We start from the raw sequence: 13,439 nt of genomic DNA on the forward strand, positions 1-13,439 counted from the left end.
CATTATCGTGTTAATGAAATTCTACTAATGTCTAAAGAAAGCAATATATTTTAGTATAATGTTAATCTCGGAGAGTGAAAAATTTGATAAACAATAAAATTTCAATAATAGTCATTATAGCAATAAAAAGCATTGTTAGAAATTGTTTAAAATTCCTTTAAAAAATTTAATATTATTAAAAATCTAATTAAAAACATTTTTAAATGATTTTTTAATTAATTTATTTTTTAAACAATAACAGGATTCAATATAATTGAGGAAAAAGAAACTTAAAAATTTCTATTAATTTTTAATTAATGAAAAATATAATTAAGATTTTGAAAAATCATATTTTATTGAACACCTACTATCCAAGACGTAATCATATGTCAAATGTGGTATTTCTAGTTCCAGCGAAGCGTTGCTTTATGTACATATATAACAACTTTTCATCTTGCAATTTACATACACAAATTCGGGATAAAAAATGATCATGTTAAAGTCATCTTTCACATCCTTGACTTGTATATATGTGTTACAAAATTGACCAGACTGCAACAGAAAATAATATTGGAAGAATGAACCTCATAAAATAGATGCGAGCGAATGAGAACTCATCGAATTTTCCAATCTTATCATCATTGACAGGGTTGTTAACTGACCAAAACATTTTTGTGTAGCAAAAAGAGATGCCTCTGCTTCATTAAACAGTGACATCTCTAGATGATTTTAAAGACATCATAAAGCTAAAGCCAAGTTCAGTATGTTTGATGAAGAAGGTATAAAATATGAAATAAAAGCGGAATGTTTAATAATCAAGCTTAGCAGCAGAAAAGTGGAATAAATTCTTCAAGGGAAAAATCATTATATGGTAGATGGAAATACGGCAAAAAATGGTAAGGGAGAGGAAAATTGGTAATTAATACATTTTTAAGGCTTTCTTTAAAAAAATGACCTCATTTACTTCTGGAACTCCAATTTCCAAAATATCTCATTGTACGTATTTCATACATAAAAATAAATCAGCCTAATGAGAGAACTTTGTAATTTTCAAGTTCTTGGTGACATCTAGTGATATTTTTCAAAGCGATTATAAAAGAAATCGAACCGAATCATTTCTTTCAGAATTTCAATTAAACAAGTTGGTTTATTAGCGCATAGGTTTATAAGCTAATAAATAATATGCCTAAACAAATGCGAAGATGTTTAAATTTATGGAATTTTTATCCATTGTGATTACATAAATATGTAAAAATTCATGCAGATTGCTGAATTCCATTTTTAATGACAGACTTCAACATCTCAAATAGACACCATTTGTAACAAATAAAAAATGTTGTTGAAGCAATAATTGCAATAGTTATAACAAGTACAAGTATGTTAAAAAAATTTAAATAATTTATGTGAAAAATTTGTTATAAATAATTAAATTCTGAGCATTGAAAGTAGGATGTTTTCAAAATAAAACTGACATTTTAATTATCACGAGTGGGATTTAAATCTTGGTCTGGAGTGCTGCCGATGAAGCGAATAAGATAAATTTTATCTCTCGAATTAACTTAGATTTATTGCTGAGAGAAAAATATCTGATGCTCTCAGAGAGTCATCTAAGCTCTTCCCTTCATTTTCAGTATTATAAAAGAAAATGGTCAAGTACTGTCTCAAAATGAGCACACGACAAAAGACACCAACATCGCAAAGACACTCGACAATAAAAGAGACTTACAGGGAGATTGTTTTGTAACAAAAACTTTATTACTCTTTTTATGACCTCTTTGAGAGCTCAGTACATAAATAAAGTCACTAACGTATAGATTGATGATCGGACTTCCAGCATGCTGACAACTTGAGACATCGAAGTTTTGAATATTTTAGAGTGCTCAGTAATATATCTTACTTAAAAGCTTTTGAGAATTTTACTAGCCTCAATGCTCGACTTTTCTTCGAAATTTTTTGGGGTCCTCAGTTATTACAAATATGTATACTAAAACAATATAGCAGTAAACGATAAAAGCATAAACCACCTATTTTTAATACAACTATTATATAGACTCTAACGAAATATTTTATTTAAACTTCTTTTTCTTCATGATATTTTGGTAATAAATGTTGAAGAATATGAGTAAAGCATATGTATTCAAGAATTTTTATAACCCCAGAAATATTCTGAACTTTTTCATAAAAGGTTGTGTCAACCTTATATGAAGTCTTACTCATACAAAATATGTCTTCCAACTCCTCTTTCCAACGTTCCCGTTGTATTCTAACTTAATATATCTAGTATAACAGATTGGTCATAATTTATAACAATAGTACTTTTCTCCCCTAAAATAGTTATAATAAATAAACGGAAAAAGAAAAGAAATTGTCGTTTTGATAATGCCTTGACAAATGTTAATTTTAACAATTTTGCAGTTTTGTATGCAATGCATTTTTGTAATTTTGAGCATGCATGAGTCACAAGAAACCTCTTTAGTAATTTGTGCTGTGAGAAAAACAAAAGTATAGATGATATAAATTATGACATTTTTCTGCTCTTAAATTGAATTTTAGAAAATCTGAAGTGTTTTATTTTCAGTAATATGTTGAATTATACTCCTTTTACTAATTCGAATTTTCTATGTCACTAAATTTAAAAAAATTTAATTTGTAAACGTTAAAGCTTATCATAAGTTTATTTGTATAGCACATTTATGACTGAACTAAAAAGAAACATTGAATTCTAATTTTTACGAGCGATGTTGTATCAAAATGTTACACACATCAAAACATAAGAAATTTTGATGTCACAACTGGAACCACTAGTGATATTTGGAATTTTGCGAAAATTTGCAATAATCGCATATCACTAGTCATCAAACTAGATCATTAAAACTAGAAATGTACTTAACATTTTAGAAGAGCTTCTCCTCATACAGCAGAATTATCAATAAGAAATGCGTTATAATTTTCATCTGAACAAACAAAATGAATAGAAAAGGGCGAGTTTTGAAAAGCTCCTAAATTCATTTTCGATAAAATATCTTTCTATTAATTTAGATATCTATTAATTTCTAAAATCTAAATATCTAGTCATTTATTTCAACGTAAAGTTAATTACATTATATATTTCAATAAATAAAATAATTGCAAATCAGAATGAACTTGAAAATATTAGCAATAAAATTTATGATTTTAATTATAAAGAATTAGAATTAAATCAAAAGTCAACATCTAAATTTCGTAAGAAATGTGATTAATGAATTATATTTACTTCAACATGCAGATCACGTTTAAAGGAGGACTAAACTAGCTGCATTATTTTGTAAGCTCATTAAATTCCAGCAGATTTTTCTTGATAATAACATTTACAAACGATGCGACACTTTTATAATTAAAGAAAGAAAATCTTACCAAGATATCAATAAGACGAACGTCTTTTTCCTCATGTTAGGATACTTGACAAGCCCCAAAGATGTCTGCACGAAGGATTCTTTTTTTTCTGGTTTGGTGCCATTTGATTCCAGAGTGGAACTCACCTATAAAGAATAAAAAACAAAGGTTTAAGACTTAGATTTATTTAATAAGTCAAAATGAGGTCGCATATTTTGAAAACATTAGAAGCAGAAATGATTAATTTATTGAATCCCTTTACTCGAAACGTCAGACAAGCCACCTTTCGATAGATTTTATCGCTCAAACTGACTGACAGGGTAGGGTGAAGGGGAGGGAGGGGTCTTCAGATTAAAATGTAACCATGGATTATGAGGGATTGGAATATCTGTTTGACGTTTTGAAACCTGATTCTTGAAAAGGGCTTTTTTTTAAAAAAAAAAAGACAGTAATACTTTTGTAAAGGCCTTTGAATTTTTGGTAAAATCTGGTTTTCTTATAGTATGGTGATAAATGTTCTCTAATAATTATGAATTTAAAATATGGATTCTTTTTCAGCATCGATTGTAACCTCGCAAGAAGAATCGGTCGATCCTAATTGTGTTTAAGTTAATTCCATTAAGATTATTATAAAAGTACCTAAATGTAAGAAAATACATAACTCTAATTTAAAACAAGTTAAAAATTCTGGGAAATTTTGAATTCTCTGTTTTGTACTTTTCAATACAGCTAAACAAATTTTACCATTAAACACTATGTTTGAGAATGCTTTTTAATTTGAAGAGTTATTTTTTCCAGATTAAAGTTTCTTGATTTCTTTTTTCATTTCTTTACTCTAAAGTCCTTTTTATTATTATAATGCATATAAAATCGGAAAAATTAATGAATAACCATTTAGTTTAATCCTGCAATTACTCAATGAATTTTCAACTAACCCATTTATTAACATTAAAAAAAAGTGCGTTATAATAACAACATTTTTATTATTATTATTATAAAGAAGTAAGTTTCAGCTTAATCTTTAGTTTTGAAACTGCAAGATACTTTTGCTCTTTTCAAATTCCATTTAATATCGATTTCAGCTTTTTGATAAAATATTCATAAAAAAAGAAACAGGGGAGAGCAAAATTTATTTACCTATCACTTATTATGAGAATTTTATTTCAGTTTTAAATAAAATTAATTTCAGTATTTACAGTATTTTTATCAGTAAAAGTTTAGCGTATTCTTGAAATCTCGAAAATTATTGCAATCTGGTAAAATTAAATATGTTATTAAAATAGGTACTTTTTAGCCAAATTATTCACTTTCCAAAATTTAGATAACAACGAGCACATTTTAAGAAGCTATATATTACAGAATATTTTCCCAGATCTCAATTTGAGTTTGCTCCTTTTTGTTAATTGTCTGAATCTATAGCAGCTACCCTAAATACTTTTTCAATTAAGAATATTGATTTTTTATGAAGATTGCTTTAATGCATTTATGATTTGTGCCTACTGTCATCGTTGGAAGGAGTGCCTTTATGGAAATATTAACAAACTAGTAATTATATGCATTAATTGCGGTGGACCACACACGTAAAGACATCGAATTCTTTAAGATTCAGAATGCATCAGACAATGAGTACTCTTTACCTTTTCAAGATATAAAAAAACCCCTTTAAATGAAAGAATCAGTAATGATGATCGAACTCATAGAAATAGCGAAGAATGAAAATTCAAAACTTGTTAATTTTATCATGAAATAACCCTTCCTCTTCAGACTTTGAGAACATAATTTTCTCTAAGAATGAAATCTTATTTTTGAGAAAGTTCAAATTTTTTAAACTTAATTGGTTTTGTATTAGAAAGGAAACAATTATAAAGAAACTTCATCTATTTGCTGATTTTCCACGGTTTCCAAACAGCTCGAAGTAGATAATCTTAAAATATTCCATTTAAAAATAAGAAAAACGTGTTATTTTTTAAAAACTGAACAGATTAAAATGTTTCTATGAAATAAGATTTTTATTAATAATTTTATGTAAATGGATCAATTCTATTATTTTTAGAAAATTTTCACATGAATAAAGGGAATAGTAATCATCTGAAAAGAAATCGTTATACATGTTTTCTCATAAAAAGAAAAGCATTACTAATATGAATATTATTTACCTCAAAAAATTGAGATATTTTCAGAGTTATTTGTACTATTGCCATTACTTGAAAATTAGAGAACTAGTTTTACTGCTGAAAAAACAGTGACTGCTGTTTACTTAAGAGTTCAAAAGTAGAAAGTTACATAAGAAGATCGGAATAAGCAAAATGTCAAATATTGATTGCAGATTATAAGTTTTAAACAAATTATGCCTGATAATTAGAATCGAATTAATTTCGACATGGCGAAGTATATATATTGTATATAACGCCGTAGAAGAAACCTTTCTTAAAAAATCTTGTTAAAAATTATTTTTCATATCCATCAAGTAAACAGAATAATTTTAGTTGTGTAAAAAGTACTATCCATTTAATAATTTTAAACTTTTCTCTCTAACGGCAAAGTTTGATTTTTTTCTATTCCAATGACTCATTTCGAGAGGCAAAGGCATATTTTTATTCCATGTTTAATATTTTATTCTGGTTGTGCAGCTTCATAAAAATGAATCGATAGATCAGCATTGTCATTTGCTTTGAAAGGAAAATTTTGATATAGCCGACATTCTTTTACATTGCCTTGTATTCTGTGATATTAATTCAGATTCCGAATAAGCATTACATTAGCCTACTTCCAGATTTGGTCAGATGACAGATATCAACCTTCGATCACGACTTTTTTGACATCAGTCCCGGATTGTTATAATCCAGGGTGTTTTATCTGCGTGAGGTCAAATTAAATGAGGAGTTCGGAAAGAAGGTCCTGTCAGTTTGGGCTCTTCGTTCTTATCCCGAGGAGCTGCAGACAAGGGAAGGTCAAAAGATCGAAGACAAAAACTATCGCGTGATTTCAAGGTGCGTGTCAACGCATACTGATGACATCGGAGTTCTACACAGACATGGGATTCCGATAATTACTGTAAGTTATGGAAACCGGACGTTTTTAAAGTACGAAAGGAAAATTGCTGCCAATTCAGGACTATGTTGATTTTTTTGAGAGAAAATTTTCTAAAGAAGATTTATCGATTCGTCTAAATCTGGAAAGTAATTTCTTAGCGCTATATCCGATAAAATATTACGTCCCCCTTTTTTTCACGAAATACATTACCGAAGAATCTTTTCAAAAGAACTGTGAAAGAAGATAAAGAATCCGAATGTATCAGTAATACAGCTGACTAACGTTTGCCAATATTTTATTCCATCTCCATTCGTATTTTCTTATAGGATAACTTTTAGCAATTGAGTCAATTAACGAAGTTAGTTTAGGAACTTAAATGTATCCTTGCCTTTCAGATAACAAGAATTAACGTTTTTGGGTCTTAAACTAATCGATGAATGAACTTATGATTCTTAAGTTAGTAGTATGAGAAAAATAAAGAATCTGTCTCATTATAAAATACGAAAAAAATGTAAGTAGTAACATATCTCATTTTGAGTTCTTAATTCGAAAGACATGTAAGTATGATTGGGAACTAGTTTGATTTCTGCCTCTATCTTGTTGTTAGTTTTGTATCTGTTTCTTTCTTTTTATTAGTTTTGTATGACATTTCTTTATTTATTGAGGAAGACACGAGATTATTTTTAGGCTGGTACATCATTATATTATTCATTTTAATTAATCCAGAAGAATATGCATTCTATGAAAAAAAAGATTTTTGTTGCTTCGAAATAAAAAAAAAATTCCATTGACTAAAATTAGAGCAATTAATTCTATGTATAATATGGTTAATCCTATAACTTGAGTTTTTATCAACTTACATTGAAATCATACTCCAATAAAGCTAGGATTGAATTCTTGGATATTTAATTGTTTTTTATTATGTGCTTCATTTAAATGAATTTAATTGTATCTTCTTAATGTCAAAAAATAAGGAAAACAAAAGTTTTTTTTACACTTCTATGATCTGCTAAAACATTTAAAGAAATTATTCCATCATTCATAAAATAATTAGATCAAGATATATCACATATTTCAATTCTTTTACCATCGTCTTGCATTTAATTATTTCTGCCTAGTTCAAAAAATTGATGTGGTTTTGGCAGCTCTTTTGTAATTTCATTATTTTAATAGGTTTGCATTCTTTATCACAATTATATTTTTTTGTAATTGAATCCAGAATTCAGTATAAAAATTTCTAAGAGACTCCCTAAGTGTAAATTTTCATGTATATTAAACAAAATTAATTGGAATTAATTGGAGGAGTTGTAAAATTCTCTTTTTTCCTGTAGTATGGTAGTCTGCTATATCTGAAACATATTACAAGCTGTCATTACAGAATCCATATTCCTTATTTTGGTCCATCCCTTCTTTACATATCATGTTTAATTGTCTATTTTTAATGAAAAGCAGAACATATGCGTTGAAAGTTTTCAGAAATTATCGGGTTAAAAATAACTAAGAGTTTCCTGTTCTAAAATGAACTGAAAATTTAAAATAGTAACAACGGAACTTACTTCCAACCTTATTCATGAGATCCCTAAGTTGAGACGCATGCAAAAGACAGAATCTGCACTGCAGCAGTAAAATTTAAATTTTATTACAGATGCACCTCTCATCAAAAAGAAAACTATATTAGAATGACTAATTTGGTAGAATTAACGAACTGATCAACTTAATGAGTCAGTTACTAAATTTTTCTCTATTACTCATATTAATTTTATTCTTCAGTAGAATCCATCAACTGTTAAGAAATTAATCCAATTTTATATTTTGCAAATATGGAATCCAAATTTTGCAAACAATAGGTTACCACGTTCTAATAAGTCTGCGTTAAACTTTTAATGAATTTTCACTATTGACTAAACATTTTTAATTGAAAAATAAATGGGCTCCACTAACAAAGAGAACAAAATTCTAAAGACTAAATATTTAATTCTTATTATGAATTTTTAAATATAATTACGTCAAAATTGAACTGTAGTACCCAGAAGTTTTCATATAATATCTTTGAGTTTGAGAAATTACTGCAATTAAAATATGTACAATAGTTCAAGAAATGCAATTACAGAGATAACTACAATACAATAAATCATTTGAAGCATTATATTCATTGTCCAATGTCACTTTTTTTATCATTGTTCCACAAAACTTATTATCTTATTTGAATGGCAAAATGCTATGAAAAAATTTGAATTTCTGTTTTAAAAATCTTCGCATTTCAAAAAAAAAAAAAAAAAAAAAAAGGTTTTTTTTTTTTTTTTTTTTTTTCGGTTGTTGGTTTTTGAAGAAACCCATTGCTCCTGGGATAAATTGAATTGCAACGCACTTTGAGCACAAAATTGCTTGGGAATCCAAATGATGTAGTTGATTTCATTAATCGAAGTTGATGGATATGGACTTTCTAAGACACCTTTCAACCCTCGGAAGTTTTAGATAATGATACAAAGAATCGTTTTTACTGCGTTTGAAGCATTTTTTGTGACAGCAAATCCATTACAAAAATAAAATTTAAAGCATTTTCTTTGTTCAATGAGATTTGATATTTTGCCAAATTGTCAAATCAAAATACTTTACTCGTTAAAAACGAATTTATTTGCAAACGACGAAAGGAAATTATGGATTGTTTCTGGGTATTTTTTTTATTGTATTTTAAATCTCAGAAAGTTCTAATAGTTTCTAAAAAAATTTTCAATTGATTTCTCGTGCACACACGATTTACATTCCTAAACTGTTTAAAACTTTTATAACAGCTGTATTATCGAATACAAGCTTATTTTATGAATTTTTCAAGAAAAAAAATTTAGTGCCCTTTTTCAACAATAATAATTAACTAATATGCATGGAAAATAATGCTATATTTATATCATATATTAAGATTCAGAATTTTTTTTGCCATATCTGATATTTGAGCTTTTGGCTAAATTGTCACAAAATATTATGCAATTCCTTTTGATTAAATAACTGAAAGTATCCAGAGGTCCATACATTTTTTTTTCTTGTTCTTTCGTTTCACTTTCTACCATTTCCAATTTTTAGCATTTAAAAGAATTAAAGCTCAGTATTTTTTGGTTAAATGTTACTAAAAACCAGTTAATTAAACATATTTTTATTAAAAATCGTTGAAATGTTTTAAAAATCGTCGAAAATGAAAATTTTATTTTAATACAATTTTCAAGAAAATGTCATGTTCAATTCCGAAACCGGCACAGTACAATAATATACATTTATGCATATATTTTATAAAATATATCTTGTATTCATTATTTATATATACGATGCAAGGATATTCATTTTTTTTATCGATATAGCTACTGGATTGCCAAAAATGAGTTTTAAATCGATTTCATAATAACAATGGATCTTATTCTTATGATATTACAATCACCTGACAAATGTAACTGAATGTTGTTTTACGTTGAGTTGTAACATACGTTCTTTTTCTTCCTACAAGATGCGCAATTAATTCCAAAATGAAATTGGAATGACGCAAATGGTGCGTGCCAAGGCAGAACGAATTGAAAGGCAATGTCATAAGGAAGTGTTTAAGCTTATTTGACAATAAATAAATAATATAATAAATAAAAAAAGAAAACTTGAATGAAAATTGAGACTTAAGGATAATTATTTTTAACATATCGAGAAGAATAATCTAGCAATTAAAAGCAATATTTCACAGAACATACGTTAACGACATGTATTTGTAGTAAACGTAGTATTTATTGATTTCTCATTATATTTCAATTCATAAAATATTCTCAAAATACAGTTTACTTCATTCGTTTTTTTTTAATGTATTTCTTACAAATGGGAATACTTTTTCCCGAAGCTTACTTTTCTTTTCAATCATCTCCAGTAAAAATTAGAAATATATAAATATATTTAGTTGCAATTCGTTTTGGAAAGAGTTTGGAAAATTCTACCTACAATATTTTTTCAGACTCAGAAATTCTTACGAATTCTATCGCAATGTAGAATTAAGAGTTTCCTACAAGTGTCTATTACGAGTTTTCTCAAAATATAATTTATATTGCCTTTTTATAGGCTTCTGCGAGTAACTTTTCCTTTGGTTTAATGTCTTATTTTGTCTCATTCTGTTTAGAAAAAATGTATACATAGAGTAGCATAATGTTTTGGAAATTATTTAAGAAGAAAATTCTACCAGCATTATTTTTTCGGCTTCCGACATTCTTACGATTTTTTTTAAATGGAACATTCGCTCAAAATGCCGCAGAAGAAAAAAGTCGTCCTACAGCTTGAGGAGTGTTCGACTAATTGAGAAGCAAAAAAGAAAAAAAGAAGAAGCTAAAAAGCCGGAAAACTAATCACGATTTTTGAGCATCAGCCCTTCATTAACGTTCCTTAGCAGCTGTGTTACGATACAAATGCCGTGTGAAAAAATAACATGTAATCTCCACAATAAAGCAGAGACAGAGTAATATTTTTTTTACTGCATGTACTGAAAGACATGAGATTGTCTTAGATATGAGCAAACTGCTAGACATACATACGTAAATAGGTGCTCATATTAGAGACTACTGCATTATGTTTAACGTTTTTGAGTATTTGAGTTGATCCTTAATAAGCACACTTTTTTGAAATTGGAATGAGTCGTTCACGAAAGGAGACGAAATTAGGGATTTGGGCCTGAGCTCCGTAAATGAGGGTCTCCTTTAAACTCAGCAAAAAAAAAAAAAAAAAAAAAAAAAACAAGAAAAAACATTTTTAAGGATGTTTCTAACTTTTAGGGGTCATTTAAACTAAATATTATTTTCGAATTCTAAGTGTAATCTAGCAGCAACTAATATAATTTTAAGAATTTTATCGATTTTTCGAGATAAATACATAAATTAGAAGCAATTCATGAATATAAAAGCTAAGACAGAAAATATTGCATGTTGCACTATTAACAAATGTATGTATCATAAAAAAATTATAAAGAAATATCATAATTGAATAATAATTGTCGTCATATTTTGAAAAAAAAAAGAAGTTATTGTGTTTCTTTTTTTCAAAAATAATTCATTGTATTAACAAAAGTTAAGCAAACAGATTATGCCTTTACAGAAAAATCAGTACTGTTTTATTTCTTTAAAAAAGAATCTTAAATAAAATATTGTTAACTGTTAAACAATTGAGTTATCTTTTTATTCGTTTTGTATATCAGACTCTTTTAGCACTTACATTCATTTATTTTTATTAGAAATACTTCATAAAGGTTTAATTGTATACATTAAACACTTTCTATAAAACCATGTTTGAAAATATATCTGCTAAATTATTTTTAAAGAAATGTATCTGAAATGTGTGTCTTAAAAACATTAGAAACAGAACTGACCAGAGACTATCCGGTTGGTCTAACCTTATTCTAAACAATAGCGATCTCTTAAAGGGAGGAAAATTTTAACTAATTTATTCATGCATTAATTCAATTCATATTTGCCTTGTAAGTTTAATTTCGGATCATATATAACATTTAAATCGGTTATCATCTTGTAATAACAATTCCTTTATTTCTTCTGGTAATAAGAATTTTTCTCTATATTATCTCCGAATCAGTTCGTTTTTATTCGCATCAAAATAAATTTATTTTGCTTTTCTTTAAATAGAAGTTATTTCGGTTTCGTAAAACAAAAATTATCTACACTTATATGGTACTCATCAAATGAATTATTTGGGTTCCAATGCATATCTTACAAAAGAAACTAAAGTGCTTGGATTTTTTTCGCTGATTTTGATTGACCTTGATGTGCTGCTTTCAAATATAAAAAGAGTTTTTCTCTATTAGCTCTACTTTTTGAAATTCAGTAAAACTAAGTAATGAAATTTAAAGCTTTAAAGAACAAACTACTCTCGAACAGATGAATTGCATGAAAAACAGAGAGAAAGAACATTAAGATATGTTCTGACACAGGGTGTTAAGTGATGACTGAAAGAAGAATATGAGACGATAGATTTGATCATGAAGAAGGTTAAGATTCACAAACATCATTAAATAAATTGAGCGATCTTAAAAATGGTTGATTTTCTCCTTGATCAGCAAAAGGACTACACAAAATGTCCTTACTTTTTGTGCCTCTAAGAAAGTAGAGCCAGCTATACTACTAAATAAGAAAAGAGTGACCTGCGAAAAAAAACTATAATTATTGCGGAAAGAAATATCATTCGTAAGCCCCTAGTGGGACGGCAGAGAATCCTCTTTCCTATGTTGTGTATATAGCTTTAGGATTTTTTAGGATTAATAAAGCAGTCCATGAAAGTTTTTAATCAAGTTATTCGTTGCTTTATATTCATATCAAAAGAATTCTCCAAATAAGTACAGAAAAAAATATTAATGTTGGAATTATTGATGATCCTCATAAACGATCCTAATCTTGCATTCTATGAATGGAACGAGACGAAAAGCTTAAGTCTCAACTGCCCTTGTTTTGAAGATCTTTCTGGGCAACTACAAGACTTAAGACTATTTTGATTTATTTAACAGCTTCAGAAATCTTGCTTCCCATATGAACATAAATGTTTATTACTTTCATAGCTGTTAGAACATTTCTTAAAAATGATGGTGTTACTCGCGAAGAATAAGGTGAACGATTTCACCAGGACATAAAGATAATAGAGGACGAATAATGGAACAAGGGATGGCAAATTACTGTTAGAATATATTAAGAGACAGCGTGAAAAAATTATTTCAAAAATATCAAAAAAAAAAAAAACACCTCCTACTGTTCTCATTTCTATTTTTTAATTAACTAAAGTTATAAATAATTAAATTAATTGTAAATTTACAGGATTCTTGCTGGGTTTTCATCTTCAGTTCGTTATTCTTAATATTCTATAAAATTTACTAAAAGGATTTAATTGAACGACAACCTTAAGCCTATTTCAATGTATTAACGTAAATAACACCATTACTGCATCATATATAAGTAATGGCGTTATTTATAGTGATAAGCAAAAAAACCATCTCGTATATTTTTTCAGCCCAAAAACATTCATACAATTAGTTAAAAAAAGAT

At 27.7% G+C, this 13,439-nt stretch overlaps 1 protein-coding gene across 1 annotated transcript in view; it reads right to left on the minus strand.

Moving 5' to 3' along the window:
* Window positions 1–13,439, minus strand: part of LOC129960875 (solute carrier family 22 member 13-like) — a 105,313-nt gene that overhangs the window by 10,989 nt on the left and 80,885 nt on the right. Inside the window, exon 6 of the mRNA XM_056074583.1 lies at window positions 3,373–3,497. Within this exon, the coding sequence (XP_055930558.1) occupies window positions 3,373–3,497 (125 nt within the window). The remainder of the gene's footprint in view (window positions 1–3,372; window positions 3,498–13,439) is intronic.

This window comes from Argiope bruennichi, chromosome X2, assembly GCF_947563725.1.
Source record: "Argiope bruennichi chromosome X2, qqArgBrue1.1, whole genome shotgun sequence".
NCBI lineage: Eukaryota > Metazoa > Arthropoda > Arachnida > Araneae > Araneidae > Argiope > Argiope bruennichi.